The sequence below is a fragment of the Sus scrofa genome, chromosome 2 (assembly GCF_000003025.6).
Source record: "Sus scrofa isolate TJ Tabasco breed Duroc chromosome 2, Sscrofa11.1, whole genome shotgun sequence".
NCBI classification, from domain to species: domain Eukaryota; kingdom Metazoa; phylum Chordata; class Mammalia; order Artiodactyla; family Suidae; genus Sus; species Sus scrofa.
Window position 1 is genome coordinate 36,703,355 of NC_010444.4, and position 23,430 is coordinate 36,726,784.

General features: G+C 39.3%; 2 protein-coding genes across 10 annotated transcripts in view; one reads left to right on the forward strand and one right to left on the reverse strand.

Annotated features, from left to right (window-relative positions):
* On the forward strand, positions 403-10,664 carry SVIP (small VCP interacting protein). Its single transcript, XM_003353923.4, has 4 exons — positions 403-590; positions 3,107-3,157; positions 3,600-3,713; positions 7,431-10,664. The coding sequence occupies exons 1-4, from the start codon at positions 537-539 to the stop codon at positions 7,443-7,445; spliced, it is 234 nt and encodes a 77-aa protein (XP_003353971.1). The 5' UTR covers positions 403-536; the 3' UTR covers positions 7,446-10,664.
* Positions 9,404-23,430, reverse strand: part of GAS2 (growth arrest specific 2) — a 172,679-nt gene continuing 158,652 nt past the window's right edge. For all 9 annotated transcript variants that reach the window (XM_021083246.1, XM_021083240.1, XM_021083242.1 and 6 more), the window contains one exon: positions 9,404-11,008. In XM_021083246.1, the coding sequence (XP_020938905.1) occupies positions 10,790-11,008 (219 nt within the window). In that variant the 3' untranslated portion in view covers positions 9,404-10,789. The remainder of the gene's footprint in view (positions 11,009-23,430) is intronic.

Sequence of the window (23,430 nt, forward strand, 5' to 3'; positions counted from 1 at the left end):
AGGCACTTAACAGAAAAGAGTGCTGACTTCAAAATTTTGGCTTTAATTTCTTGGAGGTCAGAATCTCTTCTCACCAAAGAAGTAGTATAAACTATCCAGAGTTACATCATTCATTTATAAAGGCCCAGCCAACCCGGAGCCACTGGTCAAGCTTTTCCACTCCTCCTCCGCATGCTGCTCTGGGCAAGCGTTTCTAGGAACCAAGGTCTGGTCCAGGTGGAGCCTCTGGAGGTAAGGAGTTTACTCAATGGGAGGGAGACCAGCTGCAAGGGCGGGGCCGAAGCGCGAAATGGGCGGAGCCTTATACCAGGGGCCTGAGCCGAGCCGGGGTGGGAGGTGGTGGTGGGGCGGGGCAGAGCTGAGAGGGAGCGCGGGGGCGTTGCTGCAGAGGGGCGGGGCGGAGCTGAGCTGCCCAGTCACCAAGCCGCCCGGCGGGGGCGGAGCGAGCCCCTTAGACCTGGGGCCCGGGTCTGACAACGCAGTTTGCAAGGCCTGGTCTGGGGCTGACCCAGAAAGGGGCGTCAGCTGTCGTCCCCATGGGGCTGTGTTTTCCCTGTCCAACGGAGGAGGCGCCTCCCTCGCCAGACCCGGTGAGTAAGGCCTCCTCCCAGCGTTCTTGCGTCCCCATGTCAGCCCGCCCGCGCCGTGCGCACCTGTTTCCCAAAGGGGCGCGCCAAAGGCCCTGAGATGCGGGCCCCGGGACCGGCTGTTGGACGCGGTGGCTCGGGCCGGATGTGCAGCCAACCCTGGTGGCAGGGACAGGAGGTCCTGCCCCCAGGACCTGGGCTGCTGACTCCGCGTGGGTCTCTACACTTCCGTTAGGGAAAATTTTATCTAAAGGCGGCTCTAGCGTTTTTTCACATCTCGCTGGCTGGCAAAATTGGGAGTTAGTAGGACGCAGGCGTACGCAGTCCGTGCGTGCGGTGGCCATTCTGGGAGATGCGGTAGATGGAGTTCGAGTGTGTAAAGAAATTTCTCTTTCTCCGTGAACTAAAGTGTTTGATATTGTAGGAGATAAGAAGGTGCCTCCTGTGCTTTATGGGATATATTGTTAATCAATGATTTCTCTTTAGTATTTATCTCTTTTAAGTTTTTTTTTTTTTTTTTTTTTTCTAGGGCCGCTTCCGCGGCATATGGAGGTTCCCAGGCTAGGGATCTAATCGGAGCTGCAGCCACCGGCCTATACCAGAGCCACAGCAACGCCGGATGGGAGCCGCGTCTGCGACCTACACCACAGCTCACAGCAACGCCGGATCGCCAACCCACTGAACAAGGCCAGGGATCGAACCCTCAACCGCATGGTTCCTAGTCGGATTCGTTAACCACTGCGCCACGACGGGAACTCCTCTTTTAAGTTCTTTTTACAAAAGAATTTTATGTAGTACAGAACATAAAATTTGTAAGATTGTCACGTTTAGCAGATAAAAATACAGGGTGCTTAGAGTTTCAGATAAACAAGAAATAAAGTTTTAAAATACGTAGATTTGTCCCATGCGACATACTTGCACTAGAAATTATTTATCTGGATGATTTCAGATTTAAATAGGTGGTTTGTGCTATAATACATTAATACTTTTTGCAGCTTTCTATTTTTAATAGCATTTTTACATTAATAATCCTTGCAGGAAATTTGTAACAGAAACCCTGAATTCCTCTCTTCTATCTAGCTAAAAATTCATTGAAGGAAATAAGTTTAGGGAAGTACATTAACTCTTCAGCGATTTGATCATAAGTACTAGAAATGACCTGGAAGTTGATATGAGAAAGTTCACCTTGTCTTTCTTGTTACTCTTGCTTTTAAATGTTCCTAATTTTGTTTATCTGGCTGTTGATAAAATACCAATCTGCCAGCATTTGTTAAGCCTTTCCCCCACCCCCACAGATAAGCACATTGCCTGCTACTTGAATGTCACTTTATCTTTGAGGCTTCTCTTACCCAGCACCCTAAATGAAATAGATCTTCCACTCTACCACCCACCCATCCTTCTATTTCTTATTCACCATATTCTTCTATTTTCCCAAAGCACTTCTGATAGATTTATGTTTATTTGATTATACTGTGACTGTCCTCTTTGGAATGTAAATTCCACGTGGGTGGAAACATTTGTCTGTGTTTCACTGCTGTTTCCTCAGCAAGTAGAAAAGTTCCTGAGGCATAATAGTGGCACCATAAGTATTTATCCAATGAATGAATGAATGAATGAAAAAATGAATGTATTGTATGGAAAACAGGAGAATTATTAACATAGCTCCCAAGAGAATGCTACTTACTATCATATTTCAAGAATTATAATCTATGACTATGAATAATGTAATACATGATACAGAGAAATAATATTTACTGTTTCCCAACAGAGAACAGTGTATCTCATAAATTTCAAGTCCCTCCCATCATCCTACACAGTGAGATTCTCCCACTTGATGTGTGAACTTTTTCTGCAAACACCAGCCTACTTCAAACTCCTTTTTAATTGACAGTACAAACCATAAATTTCTGTATTTATTTATTTGTTTGTTTGTCTTTTTGTCTTATCTAGGGCCGCACCCGCGCCATATGGAGGTTCCCAGGCTAGGGGTCGAATCGGAGCTGTAGCCACTGGCCTGCACCATGGCTACAGCAAATGCCAGATCCGAGCTGTGTCTGTGACCTACACCATAGCTCATGGCAACGCTGGATCCTTAACCCACTGAGCAAGGCCAGGGATTGAACCCGCAACCTCATGGTTCCTAGTCAGATTCGTTAACCACTGAGCCACAACAGGAATTCCCCCCACTTTATTATTGCCCTGACTGGCTTGTAATCCCTTTAAAAAAAAAAAAAAAAAAAAGCAAATAGCAGTCTGTGTATGTGTATGAGATATATAATACATATATATGTTTTAGTTTCATCTTGTGCTTAGTTGAAGGTATATTGATTGGGAGAATGATATTCAGAAAATTGAGTATTTTATAAATGTTATAAATAATGGCATTTTTAGTGAGACATTTTGAGCCAGTACTAAATATTTTTGTAAACTGTTATATAACCTATAAGATAAAAGTATAAAATATAAAGGATAATGTTTGGTTTTGTTGTTAAACATCTTTCTTACACATTTTCTCCCAGGAAGAAAAAAGAGCAAAGCTTGCAGAGGCTGCAGAGAGAAGACAGAAGGAGGTGAGAGTAAAAATAAAATTCTACCTTAGATAGTTAAATTTGCACTTTGTTCTCTGCAAATGCCAATTACTAGTAGTATTCTCTAATGAGAATGGTATCTGATAGCCTATAAAGGTAAACATTTCTCAAAATGACTTCTGTGTTTCTAGAAATTACTTCAAAGCATTTATGTCATTTAACATATGAAAATTACCATACACGTTTTCTATTATGTGAGATGCCCCTTTAATAACATTCTTCCTTGGGATGAAATGACTGTGGCTTATAAAATTCCGACAGATGTGAAGTAACTTTAGGGGTGAAATTTGTATGGTTGCAAAATTACCAATGAAGAAATTATAATATGTTTTATGTAAACCTGTTGTAGAAATAGACCAACCCGCTAGACCAATGGAAACTGATTTTTGTTATTTTTCTACACTCCTTAACAATTTTCTTGAAGGCTGCATCTCGGGGCATTTTGGATGTTAGGTCTGTGGAAGAAAAAAGAAAGAAAAAGGAAAAAATAGAAAAACAAATGGCTACATCTGGACCCCCACCAGAAGGTGGACTTAGAGTAAGTATTAAAATTTACTTAAGGTTTAATTTACTTGGAATTTTTTAAAAAAACTTAAGTAGCAGTCCATTCAATAATTTCCTCAGGAAATGGATTATTGGAAAATTGTGAATTAATTTAAAAGCATGAACAATATAGTTTGGAAGAAGTGTCCATTTATTTGGATGTTCCGACATTCACTGGAATATATTTGCTTTCTTTTTTCCAAAATGAAAATATATTTCCTGACTATCTTAACTCTGTATTTTAATACTTGATACTTATATAATTGATGGCAATCTTAAAGTATAGAAAACAATATAGAAAGGTATAAAAAAGAAAGTAAAAATCACCCAAATTCAGTGTCATTTTGACAGACATTGCTTCTAATATCATTTATACATCAGTCTTACTAAATGGGATTATACTATAAACTACTTCAGACTCTTGGAATTTTTTCCACTCAATGATTTGAGACTACTGAGCTTCCCATTGTCACTCATTATCATTGTTATGTAAACATTGATTTGGACAGTAGGATGTACAGGGGTGCATCTGACACATACTCCTCCCAATCTTAGCCATGGTAACTCTGGATACTAAAAGTACAATAATGGACAATTAAGCATGGTCCCTGAGCGTGGGGCTTGCTGCAATCTAGCAGGATGATAAAAGGTTTTAGCTTATGTGTTAAAGCTCAGAAAAGTAATGGTTCATATATTAAGATTTTCTTCTTTGGGCAATTTTTAAAGGAAATAGATTTCTCAAGTATATCTTTGAAAGGACAATGTCCTGAATTTCAAGCATTTGTATTTAGCTTAGTGGTGGTTTATGAGCACTTGTTTAGTTGATTTGCTACCTTCTCAATTCAATTTGGCTATTGCTCACAAAAATATATAAATACCTATGTATATACAATCCTGACTTGTAAGGCAGGCAATTTAGGAGCACCCTGAGCAGAAGTGATTCTGACTCAGGAAGATACATGGAAATAAGATTTATCTGTGCATATTTTATCATTGTATGTTACTTCATCTGATTTCATTTAATAAGTGAAATTTAAAGAAAATAGTTTTTTATTGTTAACTTTAACAACATATAAAATAATTGGTTCTAATATTAAGGTAAATAGTGGTGAGTATTGTATTTATTGATTTATTTCTTTAATATACCCCCATAATAAGAAAGAATTAATGTAAAGTAAAACATTTGGGAGATACAAGGTCAGATATTTAACAAAAGCATAAATGCTTACTTTCAACATTCTGTTTAGATAAAGATCTATGTCACCAATTTATCACTTCATATAGGGTTCTCAAAAGCATATATGAAAATTAAATTATGGAACTGGAAATGGTGCTAAGATCAACTATTTCATAGTAGAAGAAATGGAAGTTCAAAATGACTTAAAGTCACATACAATGTTACCAAAAAAAGATACTTTATATATAATCAGAAGGTACTTACTTTACATGTTCTAACAAATTTAACATCAGCTTTTGAACTCTAATAAAAGATAAAGGGATTTCTTAACTAAACCTGAAGTCTGTAGATTAAAAATAAATTAAGCCTTGTATTGCTTCTGGTCCCTTCAGAAGTGCTCAAAAAAAAACACCTCAGTGTTAAATTTAGTCCCTTTTTTCTTTGACCACCTGCTTTGCTCATCGAGAACATACAGTGTAATTCAAAATAAGTTTTTGGAGGCTCAGGGATAACAGAAGGAAAAATACAAGCAAGAAAATAACTTTAATCCTCAAACCCTTTGGCCTAGGATCCTTTAGGGACTGCTCTCAGGCCTGTTCTACAGGTTGGCCTCAACTGTGTCACAACTAGATTCTTCCTAACTGGGCTCCATAGTATGAGGAAAAAACCGTCTTTCCTTGTCATCATGCTTTCCACATAGTCATCTCCTGACTAGCTGCCTCTTCCCAGGGTAATTGGCCTTAAAAGTGCTCACTGTGTCCTGGAAAGGCAGTCTTATTTGAAGGAGTCAATGTGATGACAGCATCAGGACACAAACTAGCATGGGTTCAGGACTTACCAGTAGAGGAGCAGTGGCAGACATTCCATGCAGTGCCTCCCAACCCTGGCTGCTGCTGGAGACTCCCAAGGAGCTTTCACAAAAGCCTGAGCCTTGGGTCCAGCCCTAGGCCAATTAGAATGGCTGAAAGTGGGTTTAGCCCAATATCCAACCAGATTGAGAATCACTGCTCTAGTGCTTGTAATGCTAATCCTGAGAGATAGTCCTATGGTAAAGAAAAAAAAAAAAAAAAAAAAAGTTTAAAATACTGAATACCGGAGTTCCCGTGGTGGTGCAGTGGTTAACGAATCCAACTAGGAACCATGAGGTTGCGGGTTCAGTCCCTGCCCTTGTTCAGTGGGTTAACAATCCTGCGTTGCTGTGAGCTGTGGTGTAGGTTGCAACGCGGCTCGGATCCTGCGTTGCTGTGGCTCTGGTGTAGGCCGGCGGCTACAGCTCCCAATTGGACCCCTAGGCTGGGAACCTCCATATGCCGTGGGAGCAGGCCAAGAAATAGCAAAATAAAATACTGAATACTGAATTACATACTGAATTCCTTTCTTGGAGATTAAAAAGGGCACAGTATTTAAGTCTCTATGAAGAGCCAAAGAAAGGAAAGTGAGTTTACTTGGACTAATCCTTAATTTTAAAATTTTCAATTTATTATTTTTCTTAATGTTACACTCAATAATATACCTTGTATATACTTGGAAAATGACTACTCAAGAAACTGGTAAATACCTCTAATACCATCCCAGTGGCTTTTTCAGAACTTACTACTTCAGATTTAAGACTTGATTAAGGAGTTCCGGTCGTGGCGCAGTGGTTAACGAATCCGACTAGGAACCATGAGGTTGCGGGTTCGGTCCCTGCACTTGCTCAGTGGGTTGATGATCTGGCGTTGCCCTGAGCTGTGGTGTAGGTTGCAGACACAGCTCGGATCCCGCGTTGCTGTGGGTCTGGCGTAGGCCAGTGGCTGCAGCTCTGATTCAACCCCTAGCCTGGGAACCTCCATATGCCGCGGGAGCGGCCCAAGAAATAGCAAAAAAAAGACTTGATTAAATGCCTAATGGAATAGTTTATCCAGTCAAGCAAGGAGAAGACATTACTAATTCATTATTTAATAATTTCTACCATTTCTTCACTTCCTGCCTCAAAAAATGATTCATTTATTTTTATTTTATTGTTTTTTGGTTTTGTGATGTTTTACTTTTCCTTCAGTGATTACTGGATATTTGGGATCTACTAATCTGTCCATATATTTTGTTTTCTTTCTCTCTTTCTTTCTTTCTTTTTTGGGCCATAGTTGTGGTGTATTGAAATTCCCGAGCTAGGGGTTGAATTGGAGCTGCAGGCAGCTGCAAGCCTATGCCACAGCCATAGCAATGCCGGATCTGAGTCTCACCTGACACCTACACTGCAGCTTGTGGCAGTGCCAGATCCTTAACCCACTGAGTAAGGCCAGGGATTGAGCCCACATCCTGGGCTCAATGGGAACTCACAATGGGAACTCCTTGTTTTATTTCTTTATATTTTTATACCACTGTACATCTTATTTTAGACTTTTAGCTATAATGTAACATTTTACTAATTGTTGCTTTCAAAGATCATTTTGCATTTGTATAGTCCATGGTCCTCTCATGCCTGTTTGTTCACTAGAATACTGTTACATAACTTTAAATAAGATTTACTTTTCTCTATATTTTTATCTTTTCTAGTGGACAGTTTCATAAAGTATAACATAAGTGGAAGAGTCTACTGCCAATAATTAATACCTGCAATCAAGTGGAAATCCTCAATTTAATCTCTTCTCTTTGAATAAATGAAGATTCAGACTTTGTAATTTTAGTGCCCTTAAGTGCAGTGCTTTTTCAGAATTGAATATCGAAAATACTTTTGATTTTTAGACTTAGAAAATGGCCAGACCTTTCACTAAGTACTTATTTTCTCTACATTTGTTCTTCTGCAGTGAATGATTTGCTGTTTTTTAGTTGTTAAAACATGAACCTAAATAGTGAATATATATTTATATATTTGCATGTAAAAATTCTGTATACATCTCACATATGACAGTTTGCAAATTGTATTTTCCCTCGTTTATAAAATGAGCTAGCTATTTATTGTTTGCCAGTTAACCTTCTATCTCTTTATTGCATTATACATGAAGACTTTTGCTTAAACGTATGGACTTAGTGCCTTTAAACTGATCATCAGGGAAAATCTTGAAAAATCATTTGAAGGGCTTATGTGAAGGAACACTATAAATTTTTGTAACTTACTAAAAAATTAGTGTTTATAGAAAACACTGAATTTCTCCTAATTTATTTTCTACTTTTGAGCTTATAAAATAAGCATACTATTTATTTTACAGTATAATAAAGTGGGGTTTTTTTGCTTGCTGTATTTAAAATTATATATTAGTGGTGCCATCATAGGGCAGTGATGTACTATTATACCATGTCAGATTCAACTCTAAAGATTCTTGTAGTAGTTGAATGCGTTCAACTGAGAATCTGGATGGGTAATAATGTTTGTCCAAATTTTACAGGTGTTTCTATTATATTTATTAAAGAATGATCATAAGATTTATACAGATGTGAAATTTCCAAGGCAAGTATGAATATATGAAAGAAGTATGTAAGTACTATACTTTAAAATGTCTATTTTAAATATAAAAATATTGTGAGGTAATTCTATATAATGCATTGTCATAAACTTTTAAGCTTTTGTTCATTCGTAATGTGCATTACAGCATTTTTGGTTCTTACAGTTTTTTAGTATATAATAAGGTAAAATAGAAGAATGGTTGTATCTTTTAATTTGGTTGCATTTTCAGATGATAAGACCACAGCCTGAGCCCTAAATTAGAATTTGCAGATACTAAATGCAATAGAAACTAAATTCAATAGAACAGCTTATTTGATTTACAAAAAGGAAACTGAGCCACTATCTCATACTTCCCACAAGACTTGTGTTATATTGCAGTATATGGTACATATTAATTTTAAAGCATTTGAACTATATGTAGATCTTGACTCCTTTAGGTAGACCCATCCTAATCCCTGGAATCTGGGAATATGTTGACATTATACCATAAAAGCTATCTTACAGATGTGATTTAGTGAATGATATTAAAAAGGGGAGAGTATAATGGATTATCCAGGTGGAACCAATTGAAACACAGGGCTCTTTAAAAGCAGAGAACCTTTCCAACCTGTGATCAAAGAGATACAAACAAAGAAGCATCACTGAAACACTCTATTGCTGGCTTTGAAGACAGAGGAAGGGGGGCAGATATCAAGGAGATCAGACAACCTCCAGAAAGTGGGAGAAGCAAAGAAAGGGATCCTCTCCTAGACTCCTCAGAAAGGAACACAGCCCTGCTGATGTCTTGATTTTACCTCAGCGAGACAATGTCAAACTTGTGAGCTACAAAACTATAACATAACAAATTCCTGTTGCTTAAGCTACATCAGGAATGAAAAACTAATAAACTAGGAACTAAGTTAATGAAATTAATTATTAAAGACATAAGTGTTTTTGAGAACAAATTTAAGCACAGGAGAAAGTTTTGATGGAAATACTGCTGATTACCATACAGGGAAATTCAGTGTTAATGTTAGTTGGGTTAGTTTAATATTTTAAAAGATATTACAATACTCCCTATTCAATGATGATTTTATTTTCTATGAAACTTTTTTTTTTCCATAATGATATTCACCATTTCCAGCGCCACCGGTCCTGTTGTTTTAAAAAGGTTGTGTCTGATTTGAGTAAATGATCCATGTGACAAACTGAGATACTTCTTCCCTGACTTTCTGAAGCAAGAAAGGTGGATTTTCTTGTTGAAAAATGAGGGAATGACAAATTAACTCTGCCTATAATTTTTATATCTGGGGAGCACTTAAAGGACTATTTCTGATCAAGTCCTTAGAACTCTCTGATAAGGAGAACAAGTATCACTACATCTCAGCGGCCCAAAGTGAAGAAAAAGGTAACCATGATTTGACTCTTCCTATAACTCTCAGGAGAAGTTGCCATTTGAAGATTATCTTTATTTCAGAATAAAACATTGATAGACAGACAGGTAAACACTTTTTAATATTTATCTTTTTAATTCTTGATTCAGTGAGGACACCATTTTGCCGTTTATGGGTATAAAACAGCCCTGTCCTAGGTATACAAGGGTATACTTAGTCTGTAACATCATTAGCTACAGTGAAATTACTTTACTAGACAGCACAGCAAAGTAGGGTTAACTAAAGATATATTTTAATAAGAAAATGCTTTGAAATAACATGAAGTCAATGAACATTTGACTGTAGAGTTTATTCTGTCAAAATATAAACGTATGTCAGCTTATGCGTGTGAATTACACTGTCAGTCTCACAGCCACATGCCTCGGAATGTGTGAAACAAGTCATAAGCCATTCTGTAAGGGGTGCAGTGAAAACGTCCCAGAGTACAGAGTACCCCAGATATTTGGTCATAGATAAAGGCTAAATTTTAAGGCAATCGTCCAAGTGAATGTAAACTTTTCTGAAGTGGCCTTTCCAGTAAAGCACTGCTGTGGAGAGCACTCTGTACTTATTTGTAGTGCCATTGGACATTTTCAGGAGCACATCATGCTAATTATCACTTTTTTAAAATGCGCTTAAAAATCTTGCAATTATTAAAAATGTCTGGGGTGCTTTTATTCCTTAGACATTAGGCAGGCACTTTCTGTTGACTTAACTGTACATCCCAACTATTTTCTCCTAATAATTTTTACCTCTAGCTAGAATTATGCTGCTACTATTGTATCCTAAATACCATGTTCATATATTGAGAAATAATAATTTGCCTACAATTTGTCTGATTTAAATCTGAGTTTAGAATTTCTCTGACTAGGTCATTTTCTACCGAAGCATTCCAAATAAATAATGCTACTCGTTGAACATGCTTTAACATGATGACATCTTTCTGTCTGTTACGTCTTTTTCCAAAGTAATTTTCGGAGCGTGTGAACTAAACTGACTACAACTGGAGATGTGGATACAGGCCATTATGAGAGTCCCCTTGTGGTGACCAACTAGTTTCATTTAATTTCCTTCTTAGCCTTATAATTGGCAGAGACCACCAGGTAATTATCTGGATTCATGTCCCTAAGGGTTGGAGATTTACTCTGGATGGGGGATGTCTTGCCATCCACACGGGAGATCTGCAGCATCCGGCAGGGGTCGTGTTTCAACAAATACCCTGCAAATGTTTCCCAACCTCCTCCCACACGGACCATGACATGCTTGTTGTGCAGCATCTGGAATGAAAAGAGAGCAAAAGGGTTAAATTCTGAGAATTCTTACTGTATCTCACATCAACTTCTGGTTCCAGGGTCGGTGCTGTTTCCTGTTTTGTTTTTCAAGCTCCCATTGTTCTTCCACTTCTTGCAGGGTGTCTGAGTTAGCGTATAATTTGTGAGAGCTGCTTTGTTTTTTCCATGCAAATGCATCATTACACACATCCCCGGGATCAAGCTCTGCCCTACTGTGGGAGTCAGGGTGCAGCTACAACCCCTTGCTTGGCTCAGTGAGTCTAGGGGCTCCTTGCTGACACCTGACTTTGTGTCACAGCCTCACCCCCTGCTCCATTTCCTGACTGCTGCCTCATATCAGAGCTCCGTTCTTCCCACTGGGTTATTCCCCTCTGAACCAGGACTTAAATGACCACAGAAATGCCTGCTATGAAATATAATTCTTTTGTTGAAGTATAGTTGATTTACCATATTGTTAGTTTCAGGTATACAGCAAAATGATTTGGTTTTTCATATATATATATTTTTTTCAAATTCTATTCCATTATAGTTTATCACAAGATATTAAACATAATTCCCTGTGCAACGTAAATCCTTGTTGTTTATTTTTAGAAAAATAATGTTAATAATCAACTACTCACTGCAGAACAGAATTGAAAATGTACTCAGAAAAATCGAAATCTTCCCCAGTTACTGCCCAAAGCTTTCAAGGAACGATATTATGGGATGGCCAAACATTTATGTTTTTCTTTACTTTCCTTCTTCCCAATTGCTATAGAATACTTCTTTAAAAACAAACAAACAAACAAAAAACTTATCCTCAGGTCCAGGAACCATCTAAAGCTCCAGGTTAACAAGGCTACAGAATGAAAATGAGAAGGCTGCGGTTTTTTCTATCTAGTAAAGACATGTCCAGGTGGTAGAGGATTGGTACAGAGAGCCAAAGATTTGCTCTTGGCTTCCTTCAAAAATCAGAAAATGTAAGAATAAGAGGGAATGTTGCACCTTTACTAAAGGTCCTGCTGACCTCTGCCTGCTCTAAATATTATGAACACACAATGGTAACAGAGTCCTGAGGTGGGGGGTTTGGGGGGGTGGGCAGGGAATGAAGGGGATATAGGTTTGGGAGGATATTTGGGAAGCAGTTTTCATGGTCAGCCCCATAAAATTTCTTTGAATTTCTTTCACTCTGTGGCAGCTTTAGATCTGAGTGGGGGATGACCTTGCCCTTACTGCTCTCATCTTGATGTTGAGATTCTGATGAAAGTTTTGGACCCTCTCTCTGTATGCCTTATCCACAAAACATTGCATGTGGGTTTAGGGCTTTTGCAGACTCCCAGAAATCCATCCATGGGCTCAAATTAAGAGATCTTGAATCATGTGGTTGACATAAGGCAGTAATAAAAATCTGCTGAATAACAATAATGACAACTATTACACTCATCTATTAGACTCATGAGAATTAAATGCAACTACATTGTTTATTCTCACTAGAATATTTGAATTTTAGAATAGAAAGGATCTGGGGAAATATCTTCTAACAAGAAGTCTTCAAACTTATTTTAGCATCAGCTTTTACTCATTCAATAGAATCTCAGTGGGAACCCCTGAATTGTAAAGCAGATAAGAGGAGCCAGGTTTTAGTTTATAACCATTCTGCCTCCCCTGTTGTTCAGGATGAAGACACTGAGGTCCAGATCTTTGATGTGATTTTCAGACTCCCAGTGTAGAATTTTTCCCATAACAGTTCCTTCTTATAAAGCCCATCAAGGCTTTTATAATTTTACTCGCCTGTTATCATTCCCACAGTTTCCCTACTTCCTGTTTTTGAAACTTGAGTTGTTGGGACAAAAACTGCCAAGGCCAGGGTCAAAATAGCACTTTGACCCTTTCTCCCATTATTCCAAGAGAGCTGCTTTGCCTATTGTTGAAGTTCTGGCACATCCTAGCCCTGCATATTACATTTAAGAGTTGTCTCTGGACATCCTTGGTATGAATGCCTCTGGCAGAATGCCCAAGTCCACTTGACGGTGAGTAGGCTGTTTGAACCAGAAAGAACCACCAGTCAGAAAAATTTAGTGAACTCTGGGTAACAGTGACAGAAATGTTTTTCATCCTGAAGTATATGATCATTTAGGTGCAAACTGCTTGCAGATTCTTTAATGAATCCATGGGACCATGTAAAGTGGTTCCAATCTTAGAGTCATTCTGAATGTGAATAACATAGGAATTAAATTTCTGCCCACCTCATATTCCATATCCTTCCTATAGCTAATCAGCAACTTACAATGTGCTGAGAAAGCCAATGGTGAAACCAACCAGGCAACAGTTTCAAGCATGGGATATCAAGACTACAGGAGTTTACAGATTGATTGTAGAGGTGTAAATCCCATACTTTTCTTAGAAGATGCTTGGTTTCCAGAAAAAAAAAAAAATGAAGCCCACATCATCTCCATAAACAAAATCCCTGCTATTTAACCTAAAAGCAAATCAACCTGCTATAAACCAAATTACTCTCAACTCTTCCTTCCGCTTACAGCACTTTCCATACAAAACTACAACCTGGGACAAAAGTATACTCTTTTCTAAATCAGGGCTGAGCTACTGAGCTCTGCTGGAAAAACTCCTTCCATCTCAGAGATTAGCAATATCAAACCAACTGCAATTAATTGGTCCTTTTATTTTTTTGTTTTGGTCAATTCTATGTCTCATTTCTTTCTGTAATTCTCAAACACACTACCCTTTTCATCCTCATCAATCTACCATGACTTCATCTTTGTCAGGCATGACTTCCTCTCTTTTGGTACCACCACTGGCTAATTCACTCCAACATTTATCCTTTTCCCCACCTTTCTTGTCTCACAGAAAGAAGTGCTTCTGTCCAAGGTCAAGTCCTCCTCTTGGTCGTAATTCCCATTACCACTCATACAGAACCCAGCTACCTCAAAACATCTCATCTCTCTTCTTTGTCTAATTTAGTGTATAATAGTCCTTACCCTTCAGGAGATAAACATATTCAAGTGTCTCCTACTCCTGTACAAAGAAAATTCTCCTTCCTTCCCAGTCTACTTTGCTCTCATAACTTCTTATCCCTGAGCTTTCCAACAGTTGAGCTTACACTCACAGTCTTTAGTTCTAACTTCCTATTTATTGTCCAAACAACAGTAGGCATTGCTTCTGCTTACCTGACTACATAGGAAAGGAAACCAGGAGTTCCCGTCCTGGTGCAGCAGAAACGACTCTGACTAGGAACCATGAGGTTGTGGGTTTGATCCCTGGCCCCGCTCAGTGGGTTAAGGATCCGGCATTGCTATGAGCTGTGGTGTAGGTTGCAGACGTGGCTCGGATCTGGCATTGCTGTGGCTGTGGTATAGGCTGGCAGCTACAGCTCCGATTCGACCGCTAGCCTGGAAACATCCATATGCCGTGGGTGTGGCCTTAAAAAAAAAAAAGAGACCAAAGAAAAATGAAACCAGATGGCCTCTAGAATTATCAAATCCAGTGGATGATCCTTAATCCTTGTCTTTCTTGATCATTCAAGTAAGGTATCTGATAAGTATGGACATTCCTTCCTTGATACTCCCTACTGCTTAACTCTCTCTGACAAGACCCCTTTTCCTGGATCCCCTGCTCCCAACCACCAACCTGATGGTTCTTTCTCTATTCCTTCATAGGTTCTATTTCTTCTACCTATTCTTTTTGTGTGTGTGTGTATGTGTTCTTAGGGCTGCACCCATAGCATATGGAAGTTCCCAGGCTAGGGGTCAAATCGGAGCTGTAGCCACCAGCTTATGCCACAGCCACAGAAATGCAGGATGTAAGCCATGTCTGCCACCTACACCACAGCTCACGGCAGTGCCAGATCTTTAACACACTGAGCAAAGCCAGGGATCGATAATGCGTCCTCATGGATGTTAGTTGGCTTTGTTTTCACTGAGCCACAATGGGAACTCCCTCTTCTACCTATTTTTAAGTTTTGCTCCTCCAAAGGATTCTAAAGTTTTCTGTCCTTTACCTACTGCTTTCCTCAGTTTAACCACTCTCTATCTGCTGCCTCATGATTTTCGCTACCATCTACTTATGTCTCTCAAACTATAATTCTAGCCCTTGCCTCATTCCGAAGCTTCCAATTGCAAAGTTAACTCCTCTACCTTTCACTAAAAGGCCCTCCAGGTTTTTCCTTATAGAGTTGGTGACATGAGCATCCTCAGTACCTAGTCAGATACCAAAGCATTCATTTCCCCCTAAATGTTTCTCAGGATTTTTGCTACCATTGCTATTATTTACTTTAGTGTCTTTTTTTTTTTTCCCTTGGTCTACTGTAGAGGTGTCACTGCATCCAGCCTTGCTGTATCCAATCCATTTAGTAAGCTTCCACCAAAGAGAATTCCATAATGCAAGTTTGATTGTCTCCTGCCTAAATACTTTCTTTACTTCTCTCTCACCTGTAGGCTGAGTTGCTTCATTTGCATACATTACTCTCCATGTCCACTCCTGCCAGCTGCATCCCTTCCCTGAGCTCTGGGACCCATGAATTCTTTTAGTTCTATATTCCCAAATAGCATACTCTTTCTCTCATGCCTTTCCAAATTTGCTCCTAACATTCCTCCAATTCAAACCTGACCACCACCTGAAAAATCTTCCATGGCCATCTCCTTCACTGACATGTGAAAGGGAACCTCCCTCGACATGTCCTGTTCAGTTTACACATGACTTCATGGCTTTACTCATTGTCCTGAAGTATAATTGCTAATATACCTGGATGCCCCTTTTAATAATGTGTGAGGTCTCTGAAAAGAGAGATGTGTTTACATCTTTGGACTCTCACATTCATGAGCTCAGAAGGCTGTCAGTACAATAGTAATTCACTCCTTTTCATGTATCCTAATATAGGCTCTCCTTAGTAGGCCTAACCTAAGATATTATTATCAATATTACTCCCATTTTATAGCTAATAAAATTGATGCTCTTAGAAGAACTGAGGCTCTTGGGACTTCCCTTATGGTGCATTTGGTTAAGGATCCTGTGTTGTCACTTCAGTGGCTTGGGTTTGATCCCTGGCGTAGGAACTTCCACATGCCATGGGCGTCCCCCCACAACACCCCAAAAAAGAAGAAGAATGGAGGCTCTTAAACAACTTGTACAAGAGCATACAACAAATCAGTGGCATAATTGGGACAAGAATCCTTCCTCTTTTTTTTTTTTTTTTTTGCCTTTCTCTAAGGCCACACCTGTGGCCTATGGAAGTTCCCAGGCTTGTAGTCTAAGGAGAGCTGTAGCCACCGGCCTACGCCAGAGCCCCAGCAACGCCAGATCCGAGCTGACTCTTCGACCTACAACACAGCTCACGGCAATGCCGGATCCTTAACCCACTGAGCGAGGCAAGGGATTGAACCTGCAACATCATGCTTCCTAGGTGGATTCCTTAACCACTGAGCCATGACGGGAATGCCCAAGAATCCTTTCTTTCTGTTATACTATCTTGACTTATTCTCTAAAGCTCCTAGGTTTTGATTTTCATATCTGCTTAGTTACTTGTGATAATTTAGCACAGGCTAGGGATTACCAATGCCAGAAATAGTTATAAGTTGCTTAAGCAGATTAAATGCTCACATAAAATGACTTACGGATTTTGGTCCTAATAAACTCTAAATAAATATTGCACTTAATTTCAGAAGATTATACTCCAGTGGCCCTAAGTATTTCAAAAATATGTGTCAAATGCATGTAACAGGATAAAATATATTTATAGATAGCTATTTGCTGGCATAGAAGAACTGGGCTTTGATTCTCTGCTCAGTGTACATTTTATAGCTCCTTTATTTTGGGTGCTTCATAATGTTGAAAATTTTTGTGCTCTCCATTCCAAAAGATAACTAGTGTCAATGCACATGTGAATTGAGTACTCAGTATAGTTTTGTATGTTGTTTGTTGCATTTCTCTCCTGTAAAGAAAAATAAGTTGGAGCTGCAACAAATATTTCCCAACACTACATGTTGCAAAGCAGTAGTTTTTTTCACATTCATTATTTTCTTGCTATTTTCTACAACTAGTCTTATTCCTCACTGTGCCCCTGATTTTAACCAAGGGAAGAAGATTCATTACTGACTTAACAACAGGTCTCAGTGCTGAAGGGGAAAAGAACACAACAACAAAAATCTTGTCTCAGTATTTCTCCCAGAGGCCTCAATGAAGTTTTGTAAGCAGATCTGGGTTATTAAAAACATTTTCTCTTTTGATGTCTATGAGTGACATATATACCTTGCCCAGGGAAAAGAATCAGTAGGACTCAAAGTCAGGTTTTTGTTTTTTTCATAATTTCTTCTAATACTGGGCGTAGGAACTCTAATTCTTTTCAAGGGCATTTTGGTCCACGCTTTAGTCCTACTATGAAGTTTAATTATATGTTGTTTTCCTAGGAAACATTTGTTAGCAAAAGGGAACCTTTTTTCTTATATGGCACTGAGTCATGTTAGAGCAACTACTATGGGCCATGTGATCTACAAATATGTCTTGTTGAAATAGGCTAAAAAGAAACACTGAGATCACTGGCAATGCCCTCATTTCATAGATGTACAAAAGGGCAGAGAAAGGATTAAGCAAGGGGTTCCCCAGACCCAGGCTAGAAGTGACATCTCCTTTACTCTCAGTCTAGTACATGGCCTTACAAATGAAAAGCTATACTCTTCTAAAAATTAGTATTCTAAAAATGAACCTGATCTTTAAAAAATGGGTGAATCTGGGAGTTTGCGTCGTGGCTCAGCAGTATAACGAACCTGACTAATATCCATGAGAGCACGGGTTTGATCCCTGGCCTCCTTCAGCAGGTTAAGGATCCGGCATTGCTCCGAGCTGTGCAATAGATCACAGATGTGGCTCGGATCCTTTGTTGCTGTGGCTGTGGTGTAGGCTGGAAGCTATAGTTCTGATTTGACCCCTGGCCTGGGAACTTCCATATGCCAAGGGTGTGGCCTAAACAGCAAAATAAATAAATAAATAACAAGTGGGTGAATCACTTAATATAGTGACCCAGCAGTGGTTTATAACATGTCAGATAAGTCTTTTGACTTACTGGATTGAATGCACATCTTGTTAGGCAACAATATGTTTATCCAAAGCCTGCTTTCTAGTACCACCTTTCAATCTTATTTTCCTAACACAGTAAGGTAATAAACTATCCCACAACCAACAAGTTCTGTAGTTCATCTGGAGGTTTAATTCAAAGGAAAAAAAAATGGCTTGAAAGGAAATAGTTCTCTTATACCAACTTAGAACATAATAGAAAATTCGAAAGTTGTAGAAATGATTAGTCAGTGGCCCTCTACAAATTGCGAGTTCACTCCAGTATCAGGGAATCTAGTGAGGTGGCTCTTATGATATGGGATAAGAGGATTTCAGAAAGAAGATTATTTTTTTTCTTTCTAATTATTGGAGAGACAGACAGGAATCACATTATATGTAGGGATTAAGAACATAAAGCAAGAACAAGTGTATATTATTCTTGGGGACATGAATTAGTCATCAGAAACAGTTACATCGACTCACTTTTTGTTGACAAGGCACTGCCAATATTTATGTACAGATCACAGAAAATCATATGTTTTGCTAAAACACAAGAAAAAAATGGTCCCATAAGAGAAACAGAAAATATAATGGATTTACTGGTAATGTATTCATTTTTAAGGGGGCCAGGCTGGCGGTGTACTTCATTATGTATTATATCATTATATCAACAAAAAACCAAGCCAAACACCACCACCAACAACAAAATAACCAACACAAGATGTCTTTGAGATAAGCAGAATTTAAAGTGAAATGCTTCATGTCCATATTTGATAGCTATATTTCATTAACTCCCCAGCAGAGCTCTGCTTGAATGTTCACATCTGTCCTAAATCATAATTCCTCTGACATGCTTCAGGTATTGCCACCTTCTCGGGCACATACTGATAAATCTCTTTCATTCTGATTTGAGTCTTGTGCCGGTGACCTTGAAAACCCAGGGAAGCAGGAATGTCTGTCAAGTGCTCTGAGTACCAATGGCATTAGACCCTGAGGATGGGAAAGCGTCCAGCAGGTGCCCTCATCATCTTTCACATTCCCTTATCTACTCTCTACCCCAGTGCTGAAGGGACCTTTGTAAAAGGAAAATGTGACCACACTGTTGCCTTGTTACAAAACCTGGGAGCAGCCTTCCATTGTCTGAGTGTTTCTCAGCCATTTTTAGTCCACCTGAAGAGAAGGACTCATTCTCATCAGCACAAAAGTCTGGGGAAAATATTTTGGGAGAGCAAGGCTATGAGTGTATGTTTGTGTGTGTAGGGATGGGGCAGAGTCTACATCTCTACGGTGGACAGAGGGACACATAATTTGAAGAAATAATTCTCCAGTGAGTCTGATATCCCCTCCCCAACCCCTGTCCTTCTCCTGCCCCCATGAGAAAAACTAGCCTTCGATGGCAACCACTTTATAGTCTATGATTCCTTTCCCCCATTCTTTCTCACTATGCCTTCATAACCACATACTGTTGTGCAGGTTTGTGTGCTACACAACTATGCAGCTATGCTGTGACCCTACCTGTTTATGCTCATGCCCCCCACCTCCAAATTATTTATCCAACAAATATTCTGAATGCCTTAGAATCCCCTGAAAGTTTCGCGTCTTTCTACATGCAGGGAATTGTTCCACATTCACCAGGTGAATTAAAGTGAGTATCTTCCATTGGCCATTCAACAAATATTTGTTGAGTGCTAGAGAAGGTTATTCTTTGCTAATTTTATACCCTGAGGGCATAGAACAGTGGAAAGTACACAGTGGACACTCAATAAATGCTTGTTAAATGAATGAATGAACTACTAATGCTCCACGCAGGCATCACTGTCTTTCTGGAATATTTTTGCACTCTCTAACCTTTAGATTACCTTTTTTGGACCTTGAGATTTTCCTGCATAGCACTCAACCACTGTACCTACAATACTTTGATGCTTTATTTCTTCTGTTTGTTTTATATGGCTGCACCGATGGCATATGGAAATTCCAGGGCCAGGGAGTGAATCTGAGCCACAGCTGTGACCCATGCCACAGCTGCAGCAATGCCAGATCCTTTAACCCACTGCACCACAGCAGGAACTCTGCTGCCTTATTTCTTATCCATCTTTCTAACTTCCCTAAAGGGTCACATTTTATTTAGCTTTGTATACCTGGCAACTATTACCATATGGATATGTAAAAAACATTACTTATTTATGGAGAGATAAGAAAAAGGAAAAGGTCAAATTCTTTATCTTTAAGGTGAGTGTCTGAAAAAACCCGGGATGTGAATAATAATACACATCAACCATTGCTTAGAGAATTCCTTTGAGAGAGACATATTTTGGGTCAAAGAAGCTAAAATAGGAACCATATGTTAAAAAGGGAGATTGCATTAGAATCAATAGTGCCGTGGACAGGAGAAAGAGAAAGAAGGAGGAGGAAAGAAGAAAGTAAGTATATTATTAAATCCAGACGTAAGTATATTATTTTCTTCATTACCTCCCCCTGCAAATTCTCATAATACCGGGAATGCATTTTTTACAGTACCTAATTATTTAATAAAATTTCTACAGTACCTAATTAATAAAATTTTCACCCTCCTGTTTCTTTTTTTAATGTGTAAGTATTTGGGGTCACTCTCATTAAGCCCTTCCCCACTTCACTGACCACACTGGTTAACTGCACAATCTATTAACTGCCCTCTGCCAGAGCCATCATTTTAAGAGAAAACCACCTCTGACACTGTCTGAGGAGAAGAGACAACCCACATAAATTTAAATCAGTTTGGCCTCCTGGGACATCACAGGCTTCCTAACACATCCTCATCAACTCTATTCAAGGTGTGTTTTTACAAGCCATCATAACTTGAGTGAAAATATTGTTTTTAGAATGCAGTCATCTGCTCTCCAGAGGAAGAGTGTTAAATTAATTTATAGGACCACAGACTCTGTCATCATCCAATATGATACTGAAATGGCATATGCTGACAATTGGGCGACTGGGAATTCAGCTCTCTGCTGAAGGTACCCTGACACATGGAGGAGTAACATGGCAGGTGTTCCATCACTCGTTCTCCATCTTGGAAAGCTGATACCTGCATTTTCAAGGTAAGTGACGAGGTCACCTGTTAAGAGGACAGGTGAAGCTCTGTTAACCATAGGTGACAATGGGAAGGCTCCTTTTTGGCAAAGGCTGGGGATTCATCTCAACCTCTCTAACTACTTGAAATTATAAATGGTTAAATACCACACAAATAAATAAGCCTCTAGAATTACCGCTTTACTGTTCATAAAGCATTTTTCACATTTATTGGCTCATTTTTATCTTCCTAATCATCCTTTGGTTTATTATGCCCTTGCCTTAGACAAAGCTTCAGTCATGAGAGCAGAAGCTACCACTTGTTTTGCCTTTATCAGACTGCCTAGATATGGTTACCACTAACTAGCTGTACAACTGTAAGACATTCATTGAATCTCTCTGCGCTTCAGTTTTTCATCTGTAAAATGATAACAATTTATAGTTTGTTGGATAAAGATATTAGTACATATAAGCATGTAGGCACACTGCCTGGTACATGATACTCAACAGCAACCTACCATTATTATAATTATTATTAAAATAAAAATGTTACTGTGAGGATGATGATAAACTTCTTATGGATTTTATTTCAGTTAATTCTTATAGCAGCTCTAAGTGGTTTGCATTATTATAGACATTTACAGATGAGAAAATGATAACTCAGCTTTAGGAAATTGCCCAAAGTCACTTAGCTAGGAAGTTTAGATTTGAACTTGAGTCTATCTGACCTTAAAAACAAAACTGATCACCACTTAACTATACTCCTTAAAGGGGCTTCACCAGGAGTCATGGTTGTCTGAGTTCTTACCTACTCCTCCCATGGACAACCTCTTTTCTTTAAAAATACATGTTACCATTTTATATTTTCTTTGAGGATCAAATTGCCCAGCTCTGAACATACTCCAGACCCAGTTCCAAAAAAAAGGGGGAGCTTAACACATTCTTGAAAGAACTTGTTTAGGGAGTTCCCCCTACAGCACAGGGGGTTAATGATCCAGCTTGTCTCTGTGGTGTTGCCAGTTCTATTCCCAGCCGAGTATCACAGTGCTGCTGGAGCTGTAGCATAGGTAAGATGCAGATGTGGCTCAGATTCTACCCCTGGCCCAAGAACTTCCATATGCCTCAGGTGTAGCCAAAAAAGGAGGGGGAAAAAAAGAAATTCTGACACATGCTATGCCATGGATGAGCATTGAGAACATTGCAGTAAATGAAATAATCCAGTCACATGAGGGCAATTATCTTATGGTTCTATACATAGAAGGTACCTAGAGTAGTCAGTAGAATGGTCATTGCCAGAGTATGGAGGGAGGGGGTAGTGGGGAGCTATTTTTTAATGGGTATAGAGTTTCAATTTGAGAAGGAAAAAAAAAAAAAAAAAACTCATTCAAATTTGAACCTGACTGTGTCACCCATACAAAAATTTTGAAAATTAGGGGCTTTGCTCTGGGCGCCATACTCTGAAAGGAAAATGTAGAGGAGAGATCCCTGACAGTCTAAAAAGTCCTCTCATTTGCATCATTTCACTTTGTCATCATACCTGCCCAGTGGTTTGGCATGTTTCTATTCCTGTTCACATTGCACAAATGGAAAAAAAGAAGTTCAGAGAGGATAAGTGAGTAGCTCATGGATGCAGAGCAAGAATACAGACCTTGTCTCTCGATGTCCAGTTTTGCGATGTGTTGTTTTCAGTAATAAATCAGAAATGAGCAGGAATGTAATCCTCAAGCCCTCATTTGAAGGGTGAACTCTTGTAGTGTCCTAAATGATGATAGCCAATCCTCTGGCATGAACAGGCCCTTGAGTCAGAAATCTGGCTATTGAGGCTTGCCAGGAAAAAAAAAAAAAAATTCCTGGCCTGCTTTTGTTGTTTCCCTCTGGAGAGGGAAAAAGTTCAATTCCAAGGCTCTATGTAGACAAATGATTCTTAGTAGCATCTTTCTGGAAGCAAACATGAGAAGAGTAGCTAGCAGATAAATGTGCCCATCAACTGGCAAAAAATTCCCTTTGCATCTGCTTGGAAATATGTGTGGGAGCACTTAATGCCAGCTGCCTGTCAGTTCTCATCGACTTGTTATGTAAGGTCTCCATTTTCCCAGCTCTGCACCAAATGAAATTAGGAAGCCTTAGCCACAGAGTTCCTGTTGTGGCTCAGTGGAAATGAACCTGACTAGTATCCATGAGGATGCAGGTTGGATCCCTTGCCTTGCTCAGTGGGTTAAGGATCTGGTGTTGCCGTCCACTGTGGCGTCGGTCATAGACATCACAGATGGCAGCTCTGATCTGGCATTGCTGTGGCTGTGGCACAGGCCAGCAGCTGC

Excerpts from the sequence above, each read along its gene's own strand:
- SVIP (XM_003353923.4), top strand. The coding sequence starts at position 537 with ATGGGGCTGTGTTTTCCCTGTCCAACGGAGGAGGCGCCTCCCTCGCCA. Across the intron at positions 591-3,106 it reads CGCCTCCCTCGCCAGACCCG|GAAGAAAAAAGAGCAAAGCT; the intron begins GTGAGTAAGGCC and ends ATTTTCTCCCAG. Across the intron at positions 3,158-3,599 it reads CAGAGAGAAGACAGAAGGAG|GCTGCATCTCGGGGCATTTT; the intron begins GTGAGAGTAAAA and ends ATTTTCTTGAAG.